At 38.6% G+C, this 19,618-nt stretch overlaps 1 protein-coding gene across 1 annotated transcript in view; it reads right to left on the reverse strand.

Moving 5' to 3' along the window:
• Positions 1 to 14,761: 14,761 nt before the first annotated feature.
• TMC1 (transmembrane channel like 1) overlaps positions 14,762 to 19,618 on the reverse strand; it is a 163,012-nt gene continuing 158,155 nt past the window's right edge. Inside the window, exons 19-21 of the mRNA XM_005887852.2 lie at positions 16,644 to 16,722; positions 16,486 to 16,537; positions 14,762 to 14,784 (exon numbers count right to left, since the gene is read on the reverse strand). Of these exons, the coding sequence (XP_005887914.1) occupies positions 14,762 to 14,784; positions 16,486 to 16,537; positions 16,644 to 16,722 (154 nt within the window). The remainder of the gene's footprint in view (positions 14,785 to 16,485; positions 16,538 to 16,643; positions 16,723 to 19,618) is intronic.

The raw sequence follows: 19,618 nt of genomic DNA on the forward strand, positions 1-19,618 counted from the left end.
AAATTGCAGAGGAAGGTAAACTTCCAAACTCATTCTATGAGGCCACCATCACCCTAATACCAAAACCTGACAAAGATGCCACAAAAAAAAAAACTACAGGCCAATATCACTGATGAACATAGATGCAAAAATTCTTAACAAAATTCTAGCAATCAGAATCCAACAACACATTAAAAAGATCATACACCATGACCAAGTGGGCTTTATCCCAGGGATGCAAGGATTCTTCAATATCCGCAAATCAATTAATGTTATACACCACATTAACAAATTGAAAAACAAAAACCATATGATTATCTCAATAGATGCAGAGAAAGCCTTTGACAAAATTCAACATCGATTTATGATAAGAACTCTCCAGAAAGCAGGAATAGAAGGAACATACCTCAACATAATAAAAGCTATATATGACAAACCCACAGCAAACATTATCCTCAATGGTGAAAAATTGAAAGCATTTCCTCTAAAGTCAGGAACAAGACAAGGGTGCCCACTTTCACCATTACTATTCAACATAGTTTTGGAAGTTTTGGCCACAGCAATCAGAGCAGAAAAAGTAATAAAAGGAATCCAAATTGGAAAAGAAGAAGTAAAACTCTCACTGTTTGCAGATGACATGATCCTTTACATAGAAAACCCTAAAGACTCCACCAGAAAATTACTAGAACTAATCAATGAATATAGTAAAGTTGCAGGATATAAAATCAACACACAGAAATCCCTTGCATTCCTATACACTAATAATGAGAAAACTGAAAGAGAAATTAAGGAAACAATTCCATTCACCATTGCAATGGAAAGAATAAAATACTTAGGAATATATCTACCTAAAGGAACCAAAGACCTATATATAGAAAACTATAAAACACTGGTGAAAGAGATCAAAGAGGACACTAATAGATGGAGAAATATACCATGTTCATGGATTGGAAGAATCAATATAGTGAAAATGAGTATACTACCCAAAGCAATTTATAGATTCAATGCAATCCCTATCAAGCTACCAACGGTATTCTTCACAGAGCTAGAACAAATAATTTCACAATTTGTATGGAAATACAAAAAACCTCGAATAGCCAAAGCGATCTTGAGAAAGAAGAATGGAACTGGAGGAATCAACCTGCCTGACTTCAGGCTCTATTACAAAGCCACAGTTATCAAGACAGTATGGTACTGGCACAAAGACAGAAATATTGATCAATGGAACAAAATAGAAAGCCCAGAGATAAATCCACACACATATGGACACCTTATCTTTGACAAAGGAGGCAAGAATATACAATGGATTAAAGACAACCTCTTTAACAAGTGGTGCTGGGAAATCTGGTCAACCACTTGTAAAAGAATGAAACTAGAATACTTTCTAACACCGTACACAAAAATAAACTCAAAATGGGTTAAAGATCTAAGCGTAAGACCAGAAACTATAAAACTCCTAGAGGAGAACATAGGCAAAACACTCTCTGATATACATCACAGCAGGATCCTCTATGACCCACCTCCCAGAATATTGGAAATAAAATCAAAAATAAACAAATGGGACCTAATTAACCTTAAAAGCTTCTGCACATCAAAGGAAACTATTAGCAAGGTGAAAAGACAGCCTTCAGAATGGGAGAAAATAATAGCAAATGAAGCAACTGACAAACAACTAATCTCAAAAATATACAAGCAACTCCTACAGCTCAACTCCAGAAAAATAAACGACCCAATCAAAAAATGGGCCAAAGAACTAAATAGACATTTCTCCAAAGAAGACATACAGATGGCTAACAAATACATGAAAAGATGCTCAACATCACTATCAGAGAAATGCAAATCAAAACCACTATGAGGTACCATTTCACACCAGTCAGAATGGCTGCGATCCAAAAGTCTACAAGCAATAAATGCTGGAGAGGGTGTGGAGAAAAGGGAACCCTTTTACACTGTTGGTGGGAATGCAAACTAGTACAGCCACTATGGAGAACAGTGTGGAGATTCCTTAAAAAACTGGAAATAGAACTGCCTTATGATCCAGCAATCCCACTGCTGGGCATACACACTGAGGAAACCAGAAGGGAAAGAGACACGTGTACCCCAATGTTCATCGCAGCACTGTTTATAATAGCCAGGACATGGAAGCAACCTAGATGTCCATCAGCAGATGAATGGATAAGAAAATAGTGGTACATATACACAATGGAGTATTACTCAGCCATTAAAAAGAATACATTTGAATCAGTTCTAATGAGGTGGATGAAACTGGAGCCTATTATACAGAGTGAAGTAAGCCAGAAGGAAAAACATAAATACAGTATACTAACACATATATATGGAATTTAGAAAGATGGTAGCGATAACCCGATTGTGCGAGACAGCAAAAGAGACACTGATGTATAGAACAGTCTTATGGACTCTGTGGGAGAGGGAGAGGTGGGAAGATTTGGGAGAATGACTTTGAAACATGTAAAATATCATGTAAGAAACGAGATGCCAGTCCAGGTTCGATGCATGATACTGGATGCTTGGGGCTAGTGCACTGGGACGACCCAGAGGGATGGTAGGGAGGGAGGAGGGAGGAGGGTTCAGGATGGGAAATACATGTATACCTGTGGCGGATTCATTTTGATATTTGGCAAAACTAATACAATTATGTAAAGTTTAAAAATAAAATTAAATTAAATTAAAAAAAAAAACTATGTGTTTTTTTTTTTGTATGTAAATACATCAGAGTATTTGCCAAGATTAGAAGTACATATCAAAGTCAAGGCCTGTGTTAGCACTGCTAGTCAACGACTAATTCTTAAATTTCATTATGCTAAAGATAATTCAGAACATAATATTAACAATTTAGCTAGGTATTTTTTTTTTAAGTTCTCTTGAACACTGTGAACTATGTCACAGTTTGAATCCCAGGAATGTCTCTTCAATAAGATGCACTCATATCAAATGTCTGCTACAATAATTCCTAGCACATATGGAATTCCATGTGTCAGATCCTGCATGGAACACTTCACAGACTTCAACTCAACAACCTCTTGCTAAGCCTGTGAAGTATTATTATTCTCCTGGCTTTACTACAGGGGGACGCAGGGGAGGAAACCAAGAAAAGAAACAACAAAGAAATCACACCTCTATTCAGGGCTTGATGTGTGGGCTGATTAGAGAAGTTGATGGAGACTTCAAGAGAAACAGGGCAGATAAAGCTGGAAACCTATGAAAAGACCACGTTCTAAGCCAGAGTGGCATCTTTGGATACCTCGGCCCATTAGGGCTAACCATTGGTTTTCCTTAACATATTTCCTGTCTCAGAGAATCCTGGGTTGTTGTTGTTGTTGTTTCTCTTTTTTTCTATTTTAAATTTAAATTTGAATTGTAAGTTATAGGACTCTATAGAGTGGTTCCAAACTCTATATTGTTTTTGCTTCTTTACCTCTGCCTTGAGAATATATCATGATATAAAAAAGTTAAATTGAATATATAAAGTAAAAACCATAAAATATAAAATAAAAATTAGACTACTAGGCTTTAAGATGAGTTTTAGGGGGGGTTTGTTGTCTGTTTTTATAGCTAGTGATATAGTTCTTAATAAAATCAAGCCACATAGGCAATTTTAGCAGGAAGAGGTAACCTAAAATGTCGTATGATAATAGTTTCAGGTTTTGCATGAATTAACGTTGATTTCGGAGAAGGCAATGGCACCCACTCCAGTACTCTTGCCTGGAAAATCCCATGAATGGAGGAGTCTGGTAGTCCATGGGGTCGCGAAGAGTCGGACACGACTGAGCGGCTTCCCTTTCACTTTCATGCATTGGAAAAGGAAATGGCAACCCACTCCAGTGTTCTTGCCTGGAGAATCCCAGGGACGGGGGAGCCTGGTGGGCTTCCGTCTATGGGGTCGCACAAAGTCGAACACGACTGAAGCGACGTAGCAGCAGCAGCAGCAGCAGCAGCAGCAACGTTGATTTCAGGTAAAACTTAAAAAAAAAAAAAAGAAGTTTGAGCTCCCCCTTGTGGTAGTTGATGAGAGCTAAACTCAAATTTCTGGTTCCTAGTGAAGGAAAGTACAGATACGTCTTAATGAGCCAGGAGAGAAATTGCATTCTTTTCAAAGAAGAAAAAGACCTGAAAAATACTGACAAATGGTTTCTAAATGTGCAGAAGACGACTCTTTATCTGAGGGACTTCTAACATAAGAATATCAGAGCGCACCCTTGGACAACATCCTGCCAAGAGATGGAGTGTATGTGTGTATTAATTTGTGCTAATTACTAACATTTAAAATATTTTAGTACCTGCATGAAAGTCCAGGTTTCCAGCTTACCTTTGACAAATCAGAAGATCTGGGAGACAGAGGTCTGCAATAGTTAGCAAGAACTGAGTATTCACGCTCCCTAAATACAGGACAGAGCTCATTTCTCCACGGTCCCACTGGATAACTGCACTTATTGAACTGTTCTCTTGACTGTTGCTGGCCTCTGGGTTTGAATCCCTGTTAAAGGAGGAAGACGATGGCAAAAAGGCTCAGATATGATTGAAAAAGCATAAACCACGAAATAAGAGACTTTTCTGCTTCCCAGCTTTGTCATATGTTGGCTGGATCACTTTGGTGGGGGTGGGGGGGGGGGATGGTCTATATCTTTTAGCCTCTACGTTTTCATCACTTTCTATGCTCATCCAATCATGCTGAGCTTTTATTTTTACTAAATAGAGTAGTTTGTAGAGAAGGTATGGATTATACTCTACAATACTATTTTTAAAGTGATGTTGATTTCTCTAAAACGTGCAAATTATGGTCTTTTCGAACTATCTAAATTCACGGTAATTTAAACACTTTTTGTAGCCCCCCCCCTTATCCCCAAGGGATCTTAAGGAGAAAAAAAATTCAAAGAATTTTTTTGTTTGTCCCTTTTTCATCAGTTATGTCTCAACTCTAGTGTCATCCTCTCAAACAAGCTTTCCTGGTTACCTTGCTAAAGCAGCCCTGCAGCCATTTACCTTATTTTACCCTTTTCTTAGGGCTTCCTAGGTGGCGCTAGTGGTAAAGAACCCATCTGCCAATGCAGGAGACCTAAGAGACTCGGATTTGATCTCTTAGGTCAGGAAGATCTCCTGGAGAAGAGAATGGCAACCCGCTCTAGTCTTCTTGCCTGGGAAATCCCGTGGACAGAGGAGCCTGGTGAGCTACAGTTCATAGGGTTGCAAAAAGTCGGAGGTGACTTAGCACAAACAAGCACCTTTTTCTTAGCCATTATCAGCAGAAGCAGTGGCTGAAACCATGAGTAATGAGTAAATTAATACATCCATTTCACCTGCCTTCACTAATTAAGGTCGGTTGACGACTTACACATTCTTCAAGCGGCAGGTAACCTAAACAAGAAGTTTGCTTGTATTGTTTTCCAGAAACTGGCAGTCAGCTGTGTCTAGTTAGAGCTAGGCTGGTAACGATTGGACAGGACCACCCAGCCTTCAGCGGGGCATGTGCCTTTTGACCTCAGCAGGCAGGAAAACTCCACCCCCCAGCATGGAGAGGCCTGTCGCCCAGTTACGCCTGCGCAGAACAGCGACTCCCACTGCTTTCTCCAATCACCCTTCCCCCGCTTCCCACCTCAGACCACCTGCTTCGTTATTCTTTATTCTGTATCCTCTCAATATACCCTGAGCCCCCTGCCTTCCAGGAGGTGGATGTTTGCCCACCTGTCTGCTTGGCTGCCTGGTGAATAAACCCTCTCATTGCTACAAACCTCGGTATCTCAGTGTTTTGTCTTTCTGAGCATCAGGCAAGCGAGCCTTTCGGGAACCTTGTTCTTGTTTTAATTTACTCTTTCACTTATTTGGTTCATTAGTTTGTTTTTGTAATGGTTTCTTGTGTGTAATACTTTGGCCACCTCATGCGAAGAGTTGACTCATTGGAAAAGACCCTGATGCTGGGAGGGATTGGAGGCAGGAGGAGAAGGGGACGACAGAGGATGAGATGGCTGGATGGCATCACAGACTCGATGGACACGAGTTTGGGTAAACTCCGGGAGTTGGTGATGGACAGGGAGGCCTGGCGTGCTGCGATTCACGGGGTCGCAAAGAGTCGGACACGACTGAGCGACTCAACTGAATTGAACTGAACTTGTGTATTTCCTCCCTATGGAAAGAGATCTGCTATGTTCAGTGCTGTGTTCTAGAACCTATTCCAGTGCCTGATACTAACTGCCCACAGATGCATCAGTGTCTTATGAGGTAGTGTTTCCCAAGCTATACTGAAGACTCGTTGGTTGTACAGTCTCACATGCTGTCTCCAAAGAGATTAGAAGAGGAGGGACAAATGAGTATGTCAGAAGTCAAGCTGATGTTCTCAAGGAAGGCAAAGAGACATCACCTAGAATCAAGGTGAGGATTCATCTTGCTGGGCAGTGCACAAGCAGGTGGGGTTCACATCTCAGCAGTCAGTCTGACCCTGAACCTGACACCAAGATTCCTCCTAAAAAGGCTTATTGGATTCACTTAGGAATACTCGGTATCACTTGTGACTGACTGAGTTGTTACATTTATTGTTGATAATTTTTTGGATCTGGTTCTAAACTTCAAGATGAGTTTTAGAATTAAATAACTTGGAAAAATGGGAAGAGAGCTAGTCTCTTCATCCCTAGGGCCAAATCTCTCTTATTAATCTTTTGCAGTATATCACAAATCAGTGTGTATATCAACAACAGTAAGAGGCCAATCAAAAGCCATGTGACCAACGTGCTTAAGAAAAATTAACCACAGATGCTTGTCACAAAATGATAACTTAATTTTTTTTATGAGAGGCTCAGGAAATGGTATGACTTAACATTCAACCTTGTCATTGACTCAAGAATATTACTCTTGTATCCCAGAAAACTCTATGATTCCCCATTTATACTCCACTGGTTATAAAGCAGTAGAAAAGACAGCACAAAAAAGACAATGTATGTTTGTCAGATCTTCCTTCACACCCCGGAAAAGACATTTCCCTGCCTCCTTCACACCCCAGACAAGACACTAAGCATGCTGCCTTCCCTATGACCTGAAATGTCATTGCTTTTAAGACACTTTGATTTTAAAAGGTTGTTATTGCTACGTAGCTGAAAAATTTCCCTAGACTTTACCAGGCTTAGGTCCAAAGGAGGTATTCATTAACATTAACATCCCTAGTATTATTGCGCCCACTTTGGGGGAAATGAACATTAATACTCTGTAAAGGGACACTTGTTTGTTGAGCTGTAGTCTATGGACTGATCAGTGAGGCTCATTCACTGTGAAGCTTGCTCTGAACTCTTATTTTGCTCCTCCAGTTCTTCAAACCAGTGCCTGAGAAGTGCCTGTCATGGACGTCTGCCTTGAGGACACCAGAATCCCTTCATGTGGACCATCTCCCCATGCTCCAAAAGCTGTCCCTTGATGATGGTGTCGGAGCAGTGACATGCTCTGTGCGCTGTGAGCAGAATGTCTCTCTTCCCTTCTGTACATTATGTGTGCTTTCCAACAACCAACAGAATGTCAAATGTACCCCAGAATCCTCTCTCTACCAACTGGCCCCATCTGATTGTCTGTAGACTCTGTCTCTACAGGACTCTAATTGATTGCCGTTCTTCTCTCCAGCTTCCTGAAAGGCGGCTTCCCTCCCCCTACCCAACCCCCCAGTGCAAATCGACTACTCCAGGTGAGTAGAGGCCACTAGCTCATATCAGCTTATCAGAAACATCTTAGTAGCTCTGAAGCCCAGCTCTGTGTACAATTTAATTGAAACCTTCACTAAAATTTATTCTATAAACTCAGGTTTTAGAGCAGCACTGTCCAATAGAAATGGAACACAACCACAAGTGCCAGCTATGTGTCATTTAAAACTCAGTAGCCACATTAAAGAAAAAGAAACAAATGAAAAGAATTTTAGTAACTTTTTTATTTAACCAAATACATGCAAAATAATCTCTCCAATAATCAAAATGAAAAAAATTATTAATGACATATTTTACATTAGTTTTTCATATCATCTTCAAAATCAGTGTGTATTCTATATTTACAGCACAATTTAGTCTCGTGTTTCAAGTTCTCAGTAGTCACATGTGGCTAGTGGTTACCATATTGGGTCTCTCAGCTTTATAGCACAGGAAAGAATTTTGAAAATTTTGAAATATTTTGCAAATGAGACTTTACAAGGTTACATGACTTCTAACAAGTCAGACAGCTAACCAGCAGCAGACACATGGCTAGAACCCCGAGATCCTGAAGCTCAATCATATGCATTTTTATTCATTTAATGCTGCTCATCTTAAATTTGTTAAGCCACTCTATTACTAAAACAGTTCTATGTAAAAAATAACTAAGAATGTGGCAAAATAATTTGGACCACTGTTTTTGTTGATCTATAAAAGATTTGGTTTCTCCAACTGAATAAAATCTTCCTTGCAATTGTTTTTTGATATCTCCTTACAGTTAGAACTGGACATGGAACAACAGACTGGTTCCAAATAGGAAAAGGAGTACATCAAGGCTGTATATTGTCACCCTGCTTATTTAACTTATATGCAGAGTACATCATGAGAAATGCTGGGCTGGAAGAAGCACAAGCTTGAATCAAGATTGCTGGGAGAAATATCAATAACCTCAGATATGCAGATGACACCACCCTTATGGCAGAAAGTGAAGAGGAACTCAAAAGCCTCTTGATGAAGGTGAAAGAGGAGAGTGAAAAAGTTGGCTTAAAGCTCAACATTCAGAAAACGAAGATCATGGCACCCGGTCCCACCACTTCATGGGAAATAGATGAGGAAACAGTGGAAACAGTGTCAGATTTTATTTTTTGGGGCTCCAGAATCACTGCAGATGGTGACTGCAGCCATGAAATTAAAAGACACTTACTCCTTGGAAGGAAAGTTATGACCAACCTAGATAGCATATTCAAAAGCAGAGACATTACTTTGCCAATAAAGGTCCGCTAGTCAAGGCTATGGTTTTCCCAGTAGTCATGTATGGATGTGAGAGTTGGTCTGTGAAGAAAGCTGAGTGCCGAAGAATTGATGCTTTTGAACTGTGGTGTTGGAGAAGACTCTTGCAAGTCCCTTGGACTGCAAGGAGATCCAACCAGTCCATTCTAAAGGAGATCAGTCCTGGTTGTTCTTTGGAAGGAATGATGCTAAAGCTAAAACTCCAGTACTTTGGCCACCTCATGTGAAGAGTTGACTCATTGGAAAAAACTCTGATGCTGGGAGGGATTGGGAGCAGGAGAAGAAGGGGACGACAGAGGATGAGATGGCTGGATGGCATCACCGACTTGATGGCATCACCAACTCGATGGATGTGAGTTTGAGTGAACTCCAGGATCTGGTGATGGACAGGGAGGCCTGGCGTGCTGCAATTCATGGAATCGCAAAGAGTAGGACACAACTGAGTGACTGAACTGAACTGAACTGAATTAAATCAATTAATATCTCATTTTAAAAATAGAACATTAATAAATTTTTCAAAGGAAAATATTTTACAAAAAAGGAAAATGACAGGTAATATTTATTCAGCTTTTAACTAGGTACTAAATGATGTGCTACATGCTAAATGGTGCTCAGTGATTTTCAGCTTCATCTCATGTAATCCCTGCAGCAATTTGAGTGGAGACAATTATCTATCTAAAGATGAGATAATTTGAAGGCTAGTGAGGATAAGTGAGTAGCCTGAGTCAGAAAACCAATAATGACTACAAAAAAATTACATGGCCACTGAGTGACACTCTTTAAAACAAAACTTAAGCCTTGGCCCGGAATCCCAGGCCTGTACTCTTTCCCTCCACCACCCAGCACCCACAATTATTTAGTTGTCTGTGGACTTGAAAAACATGGAACCTTTTCTGTGACACAGACCCAAAGGCTGAGTGTTTCCACTGGCCCTTATCTACTGTTTCCCTGTGGAAAAACATTTCCCATGGAATCAATTCATTCCATGTTCCATTGAGATCAGCTGTAATTCCAGCTCTTGACCCCTTTTGCACCGGGTTAATTTTCATCTGCTGTTGGGTTATTCCATCATATTCCACTACAAATGTATTCATTAATTCTGAAGTCAATCCCCTAAGCACCTTACCCTTCAGGCCTGCTAATCTACCATCTTTTTCAGGGTTATCCTCTCATCACTCATAATAATATAAAATGTCATAAAATGTCATCATGCATAAAATGTCTCTTAATTAATGTCATTCAGTTTGACCTGCCTTAACACATAGAGTCATTTCTAAAAATTTATAAATCCACTTCCTCCATTTATTTCCATTATCAAGTCATGTGGGAAATATTTGATCCCAAAAGGAAAAAAAAAAAAGCACTTTAGGATTTTAAAATTTTAAAATACTCTCTGCTCCTGTTGACTCACAGTCCTTATGTATTTAGCCCATGTATATAATTCCTGAAATACTTGTCATGTCTATAGGCATATAGACATATGCTCTCTAATTTATAATCACATCTGCATTATGTACATGTGTATGTGCTCAGTTGCATCCAACACTTTTGTGATTCCATAGACTGTGGACCGCCAGGCTCCTCTGTCCATAGAAGTTTACAGGCAAGAATACTGTAGTGGGTTCATTTCCTTCTCCAAGGGATCTTCCCAACCCAGGGATCAAACCCATGTCTCTTGTGTCTCCTGCCTTGGCAGGTGGATTCTTTACCACTGTGCCACCCGCATTACAGATTGCTAATTCCATGCCTGGGTTGCTTGACAAAACAAGTAAGTGGGTATTTAGAGACCCAACAAAGCAGAATTTTTTTTTTTTCCAGAAAGAAGCATCTTCTAAATGACTTTCAGGAGTCAAAAAGCATGACTTCAGTATACTTGAAAGTTTAGAGTTTTAAGAGTAATATTTTTTTTTAACTTAAAATTAGATATTGGGGATCACCATTAAAATTTCATTTTTCCATTCATAAAAATAATATGACCTTCACAAATTCTCATTTTAACAGTGTTCTCAATTTTTTCCCAGAGTTCAGAAGTACAGCCTAGCAGAAAAAAGGCATCCGAAATGGTTACCAATAATTAGCAAATTGGTGGCTGTGCTTTCCTCTCTGAAGCATTAAATGATCTCTTAATTACTCTTTACAGTTCATCCTCATCATTCCCTTAGTGTAATGTGTTGGCTGGTGTGGAACATTTTTGTTTACAAATGAAAGCTAACCCATAAGATGGACTGTAATAAGGGGTCTTATACTGTCTAGACCTTTTAAATCCACTTTTATCTACAGATAAGAGACTGCTCTTAATAGTGGCTTTGATGTTGAGAAAGTAATCAATGAACCTAATCAGTTATTTTCAGGCAATTTATGGAGAGTTACCATTTTAGAATCTTACAAGGAGCATGGGTATTTCTAATCCACTCTCAAGATGCTATTTTCCCCTTAAAATTCTTGGGGAAATCTTCAGAGGGTCAGTTGGGGATTTCAGAACTTAAATCACCTTCTGAATTTAAGCTGGATATATTTGAATGTCATGATCCACTTGACATGATCGACTACTAATCTGCTATGTTGTGGAATATTCTATAACTTCATTTGGATTTAGGGAGTTTCTATTAGTTTACATAGATGCACAATGAGTGATCCAGAAATTAAAAAAATGTCCTGAAGTAATTTTTGTGACATGGGAAAATGTTAAATAAGAAAATAGGATAAAAACTAAATACATCTTGTGACTCAAAATATTTTATCAAGTCTGTGTGTGTGCATGAATCTGAGAAAAAAATACACCAAATGTTAACAGAAGTTATTCCAGCTGCTGGAATTAAGGATTCTTTTGCTTTTTACATTTTATTAAAATTCTCTAAATTTGTTTTAATGAAAATGTACCACTACTGTAGGTTTTTAAATGACCAAGGATTTGTATGAAAACTTCTGGGTGTATAGGAAGATGTGTGTTATATGTGTTATATAATATTTAAGTTCCCAGAAGAGGTCAAGTATTTCAGGTCCAGAGTTTCACAGACACATTGTTCCATTATTCATAATTACTAAGTCACCAGGACCCATTCTGATAAAGGCAGCTGTAGCATCCAAGGCAATCCATGACAAGAGAACTTTGAGAAAAACAAATTTTATATAGGAGCTTAAGAACTCCTGTCACGGTCCTATAATGCTGTTTCCTTCTCTTACTGGTTGTGAAAACAGGTTCGGAAGTGGCGTTCCCTCTTTTAGATGCTTGTCCATGTCATAGGACGGGAATATTGAATATTTTCAGTAGCTCTCTGGAAACTGAAAGAACTAAAATTTCTAAAAAATGTTTAATTTAAATCAGGTAGATACTTAGGTCGGAGAAGGCGATGGCAACCCACTCCAGTACTCGCCTAGAAAATCCCATGGATAGAGGAGCCTGGTAGGCTGCAGTCGATGGGGTCGCAAAGAGTCGGACACGACTGAGCGACTTCACTTTCACTTTTCACTTTCATGCATTGGAGAAGGCAATGGCAACCCACTCCAGTGTTCTTGCCTGGAGAATCCCAGGGACGGGGGAGCCTGGTGGGCTGCCGTCTATGGGGTTGCACAGAGTCGGACACGACTGAAGCGACTTAGCAGCAGCAGCAGCAGATACTTAGGTGCTATAAAAACCTAACTTAGTTTTTAATTTATAGAAAGATTGAAAGTTAGCATGTGGTGTCCTAATGCTTCTTACACCACGAACACTTGTTTGGAAAATACATTGCCTTGAGAAGGGTTTCCCTTGTTGCTCAGACGGTAAAGCATCTGCCTACAATGTGGGATACCTGGGTTCGATTCTTGGGTTGGGAAGATCCCCCGGAGAAGGAAGTGGCAACCCACTCCAGTACTGCCTGAAAAATCCTATGGACCGAGAAGCCTTGTAGGCTACAGTTGGACATGACTGAGTGACTAACAAAATTAGAAGGTGAAGCCCTTTGGGGACAATTTGTCATCTCATATCATCTTCCTTGTGAAGCAGATCAAGACAAGGGAGTTTCATCCATATTGTAAACTTGGCAACATGTGTAAATCAATTATCTAATCTTATTACTACACAGTACAAAAGTAATCCAAGTAGAAATAAGCACTAGCTTTATTTACTCATCTGCATTATAATCTGAGATAATAAATTCAGCCCATCAACAGAATTCCATTTTGTACAGCATAGTAAAGTTTCTCATACAGATAACAGAAGGTTCTTTTCACAGTGTTATTGCTGTAAGTTAAATTGATTCAATTTAATTAACAAGCATTTATTCAGTGCCTACCTGTGCACAGCACTATAACAGGCATACAAAAATTAGAAGATATGATCCCTGCTCATAGGGAGTGTACAATCTGGATAGGAAAGATGATTCATGCATATAATTTTTTTTTAATTACAAATTACAGAAAAATCAGTAGAATAACAAACTCTAAGTTAAAGACAGGCGAGTCCAAAGGGAGCCTATAAAGAGAGTTATATGATTGGTAATGGAGGCTAGTTAGGCAAATTTGACCAGAGGAAGTAATCTTGAATTTGGTTTGATGGAAGTGATGAGCACATGGATTGGCAGAAGAACAGAGTGCTCACTCTATGGCCAGAAAGAAAAACTCAAAGAGAGAGTAATACAAAATTAGTAAATCAATTGTAGGGAATGGCAGGCAAATTGGCTTAGCTGGGGATGGGGTAGGGGTGGTGGTAGAGACACTGAGTTAAGAGATATAACTGAAGTCATGAAACAAAGTTGGCTGAGTGCATTGATTGTTACTAGTCAAAGTCAATTTCAATTTTAACAAGATAATAATGTTTAAACATAGGTATAAATCACCCCCCTATAATAGTATGTATTTTCCTAACCTTAACAAAAAAGCAAAGAAAAGGTATAGAATTTTAGGCTCCAAACTCAGGAGATATGATTATTGGAGGTCGTGATCAGACTGTGATGGAATAGTACTCACTCATTTTTCTTTTAACTCACAAAGTTATATTTAAAGTAAGCTGCTGCTACTGCTAAGTCACTTCAGTCGTGTCCAACTCTGTGCGACCCCATAGACGGCAGCCCACCAGGCTCTACTGTCCCTGGGATTCTCCAGGCAAGAACACTGGAGTGGGTTGCCATTTCCTTCTCCAGTATTTAAAGTAAAGTAAGACTCGTATACTTCCTCACGGTGTCAAGACCTTCAACCCAGTGTTGATAAGGCCCCTAATTCACTTGGGATTTTTCTTCTAAAAAACCCATTCCTTCTCATACTGAATCCAGCATAAACAAAAAGGTTTTGGGTATGCATTTGTGGATGAACCTTGGATGGGGAGACAGAATGAAAAAGGAAAACAAGATAATTTCAAAAAAGTGAGTTAATGAATGATTACAATGAATACTTTATCAAGATATTTCTGAATTCAGAAGAAAAAAAAAGGGTGAAATACCCCCATTTCCAGACTAAGAAAACTAAGGCAGAAGAAATGTATAAAATGAAAGTCCATATGAGCAAAAGGTGTTTAAATTAACCTAGCAAGTAAGCTAGTGATCCATACTGCAGGATCACCACACTTTTAAACTCAATTCATTAAAGAAAATGTCAGGGGAGTGGTTCAGGGGAGAAAGTGGTGGTGGGGGAACAAATCCTTAATTTGGAATAAGGTAGAGATCCTTGATTTTTAGTTAGGGCAAGTGATGCCTTGATTGATCATCGAGACCTTGATAATCCATCAGGTTTAGAACAGGGTAGAATCAACTCTTCATGCTTTGTCCTCTGGGCCTTCACGAAAGTCACTGACTTAGAAATGCGTGATGAGGAATACTTCTGGGCCTCCAGAATATCCATGAAAATTACTGGCCACCAGCAGCTGCAGCTATTCAAATGAAATAAATAAATAAGAGAGAGGAAGAAACAGAGAAAGAAGAAGAGATAAGGAAAAACTCGTTTCAGTGTGCATAATGGTTCTGAATGAGATGGCTTAAAAATCTGTATCTTCCAAATGTGCTCCATGTTGCCATAATATTTTTTGCCAAATATCTCTATATTTCTTATTTTACAAAATCTGCACAAATTCTAAAGACAAGAGAATAAAAGTTCTCTTTTGGTAACATTTATTCATTCATTACTGCTTATGTAATTAATATAGAAATATATTCCTTTCAAATTTTTCCCAGTAAAAGAATTCCTCATTGTCCAGTAGATATTTAGTAGGTATTTATAGAGTGACTGATATATAAAGTCCTATATTAAGTCCTGAGGAAACAACTATAAATTATATAGTCTCTGTCTTCACAAAGGTTATACACATTTTTAAACAAATTATGGAAAAATATCAGAAAAACAGCATGCAATAACATCATATCACTATTTAAAAGGATAAAAAAAAACAATATGCCTTAGCTAGAATTCAGATCTTAGAAGTCAGAACATTTTGTCAATTATATCTCAACAGGGCTAAAAAAAAAATTAATGCAGTTAAGAAACAAGTAGCAGAATGCAAAAAAAAAAAAAAAAGCACACAAAACATAAGACAAATATAATCCAAGGATATGGCATTGGAAGTTGCTACATCCATTTATGCCGCCATAAAGGTTGGCCAACATAATAGGAATGTAGTATTGAAAGACCCACAGAGAAATGGGGCTCAGTCCTGATTGCTTCTAAACTTGGGGTAAAATGTGACTGGAAGTATTACATACCACACTCCTGTTCATTTGTGTGAGCTAATACTTTTCTTTTCTACTTAAGCTAATTTGGATTAAGGTTTTTTATTATTAACATTATTAATTATGGGGGAATGAGGAGTCCTACTAATATAAAGAGTTTTAGAATTAGAAATGAGGGAAGAGTTAGAAAAGATTTTCAAAAAATTCATCACTTTTCCATGTATAAGGCAAAACATATCAGTAATTTTGGCAAATAGTTTAAAAATTAAGAAAGATAGCACTAAGTCATGTCTGACTCTTTGTGACCCCATGGACTGTAGCCTACCAGGGTCCTCTGTCCATGGGATTCTCCAGACAAGAATGGGTTGCCATTTCTTGCTCCAGAGTATCTCCCTGACCCAGGAATCAAACCCAGGTCTCCAGCATTGCAGGCAGAGTCTTTACCAACTGAGCTACACAGGAAGTTAAAAATTAAAGAGGTTAATGAATTCGAGAACGCTCTGGGAAATCAATAAGAGGATTCTCTTAGTATCTTCCCAATGTGTCCATCTATGTATAAAAATGGTCAAAATGGGCAGGAGAGATTGTATATCTGTCTCTGCTATTTGCATAACTATATGGATGTTTTCTTAATCTTCCATCAATTAGTAAAAGCCTTTTCCTATCACTAATGCTACTTTTATGTTCCTGAATTTTTCTTTGTCTTTTCTTTCTCCCACTGGAAAATAACTGAACTCTCAGGATATGAAGCCTGAAAGGGCTGAAAAGGTGGACTGTAACGAGTATAAGATGACTCGCTATGGCAGTAATGCCTCTCTGCACCAAATGCCCCATTTTGAGAGGGGGAAAAAAAAGGAAGAGCATACTGTTCATAGGGAAAAAGAACGCAAACACGACAGAGCTCAAACCTGCTCGTGCAGCTGCCATTTTCTTGTTTCGCATTTTGTTCTCCAAAGCTTGCTAGCAATAAAAAATAGTAAAAAAGAAGAACATGAGGTTTCCTGGTGTTTTCTACAACTTTACATGAATGAAGACAAATATTTCTCTGAAATATATTGTATCCTACCTGTTTCATCTTCTTTTTTAGATCCAAATTTGCTGCCTTCTGGCCCTTTGCAGTAGCATTGAGATAATAGATGGTCAAACTAAATTCAAAAAAATAAAATGTATGGTATTTTTCAGGTCCTCAAGATTCTGCTTAAATTTACATTAATTAAATCATAGAATATTGGCCCTGGAGCGACTTTAGGATATTTTCTACTCTGAACTTCTGTTATGTAGATAAAAGACTGAAGTACAGAGAGGTGAAGAAGCATGTTCAGAACTACACAGTGACTACGGTGGATCTGGGAAGTGGCACCTAAGGCTCCTCCTTCACAGCCCAGGGCATTCTGTCTGATATACCTTACTGCCTAATTTTAGCTGTTCCTTGGAAATGTAGCAATATCATTTTATGTTATAATTGAAAATAGCATTTTAAATCGATACCAATGGCATCCAAGGGAAGAGGAAATCTCTTGAAGCTTAGGGAATGTGTAGAATAAAAAGGAGACTGACTCTCCACTTTAAATTCCCTCCTTGGGCTTTTACAACTAAGACTATAATCCTCAGTCATAGTTAATTAACATGGCCTTTTTATCCATAGGATGTGTTGTTTGCCTTTCTCTCTCCTTCAAAAGAAAATGTCTCAGAAAAGAATAGTCTTGGCATATAAGTGACATTTACATTTTCTCAAAAGAGCAAATTCCAGCCAAACATTTTTGCAAAAATAAACACATTCATCTTCACTTAAAGCAAAATAAACAAAGGGGAAAATGCAGTTAAAAAAAAAAGGTAACTGGCATTGCCCTTTATTGCAAATAACTGGATACTGGACACATTGCCTCTACTCCAACATGTCAGATCATAACCTTTATGAGCCATCTGCTGCTAGCATCACAATTATTAATATCGTTTCTGCTGGGTTTATTTCTTACACAAGTGTTGGGAATTTGAATGACATTATATACCTGAAAACATCTGGTGTAATATCTGGCATGAAGTAGGTGCTTGATATATGTGTGTGTGTATTACAAGAATTTTCTTAGAAAAGTGTCTGGATTTGGAGGAATAACTCAAAGACCTCACAAATCATTTGCAGACTATAATTCTCTATTCATTCATTACTTTTTCTGTCTTGAGATACACCTTCAGTGAGGAATACTCATAGATCTTTTTTTAGTCTCCAAAGGAATGAAACTGCCTGCAGAATTAGCTTAAACTCAGTTACCCCAAAACCATCCAAGCTGATTGAATGTGATTCACTGGGGAAATTCAAAATGCTTGTAAACATTCTCTAATTAAAGGTAATAAAAAGCCAAACCAATTATATGGACACCATTAAGTGTTGAAGATGAGATCTCAGTATCTGAAATATCAAATCAACAATAAACTGAAATTCAGGTTTAAAATCAGAATGTCATAACTAAAATCAACCTTGTGGGACATCTATTTGATCTTACATCCTGCCAGGTTCCATCTGCTGCTGCTGGTGCTGCTAAGTCGCTTCAGTAGTGTCCGACTCTGTGCGACCCCATAGACCGTAGCCCACCAGGCTCCCCCATCTCTAGGATTCTCCAGGCAAGAACAATGGAGTGGGTTGCTAGTTCCTTCTCCAGCCTATATCAGGGGTTGTCAAACTATGGCCTCCAGGGCAAATCTGACTCCCAGCCTATTATGTATGACCCATGAACTAAGATTGGTTTTTATATTTTTAAAATAGTTCTAGAAGTATTTAAATCATATCCTCAACTTTGCCTCTTGGATCACAAAGCCTTAAGTATCTACTATTAATATCTTGGGCCTTTAAGGAAAACTGTGCTGACCATGGGTGTAGAACATCTCAGACAAGTGGCTTCCAACTCTTATGAGCATAATCATTCAGCCTGAACCAAGTGTTCGGTGCTAAATAAGTAGAGGGTGGGGAGGTGGGGAATAAGAAGACATGGGCTTGAATATACTTATTAGCCATTTGATTTGGGGCACATCTTCCATGTGCTTTCAATAATATGATTAATGTGGCCAACTTCTTAAGGTTATTGTGGAAATTAAATGGGTTAATAAATGAATAGTGCCTGGAACAAGGGCAGTGTTCATTCCTCTCCTATACCCCCAAGGCAGCTTATTAAATCTTTAATTAGCGGCATTAGAACAATGTTGCTCCTTTGTTTAGAAATAAATCTGTCTCTCACTAAGTTAAGAATATAGTCATAAAATCTGACATTAAGTTTTGTGTGTGTGTTTTAAAACAAGACTTCCTTTATACCACTAAAGCCACATGATACTTAATATGGTCTCCGTAGCTGCTGCATCATAAAAACTCGGAGAAGGAAAATCACTTCCAGGGCTATCTGGGGAAACATGCTGCCTCCAAGCAGGTTATGTTCTAACACATCTGCACCAGAGATTCACTATCAGATTTCTAACACCACCCCATGATCAAGGTTCTGTAATATAAAATAATCTGTTTTACTGTTTAATTATCCCTACAAGCTATTAGCTCTCCCTCAAAAACAGCACCGTGGTGTAACAGGTGAGTGCTGGATTTACTGTCAAAGGCTTCCTATCATTTTGCTGTATTCTCACCTAGGGAAAAACCAGTTCCTGCCTCTAAGTCCATTTCTCAATTTATAAACTTGAAGATGACACCTGCCATCACAGATGTGGCTTGTGACCACAACCATTGCAGAGACGATCACAGCAACTTGGCCCAGACCCAGTTCATTTACTTAAACTACTGGGAGTTCTCCCCTAGTTTTACCTTTATTTAAACAAATCAGAGTGTCAAGAGAGTCCACAAGAGTGGTTTCACTGACTGAGAGCAGTAGCAGTTCCAGACTTTTCATTTATGAGGGACTTGGGGTTTGAAAGGAAGGGCTGGGGCACTTTTTGTAGCTCTTCCACAGGAAGCATATTTTCTTTGCTTAGAATGTAAGTTTATCTGTGGTGGCCAAGAGTCAGAAACCAAAGAAAGTCATATGGGAACAAAAGCCCCCTCTCAAG

Source organism: Bos mutus, chromosome 8 (assembly GCF_027580195.1).
Source record: "Bos mutus isolate GX-2022 chromosome 8, NWIPB_WYAK_1.1, whole genome shotgun sequence".
Classification (NCBI taxonomy): Eukaryota; Metazoa; Chordata; class Mammalia; order Artiodactyla; family Bovidae; genus Bos; species Bos mutus.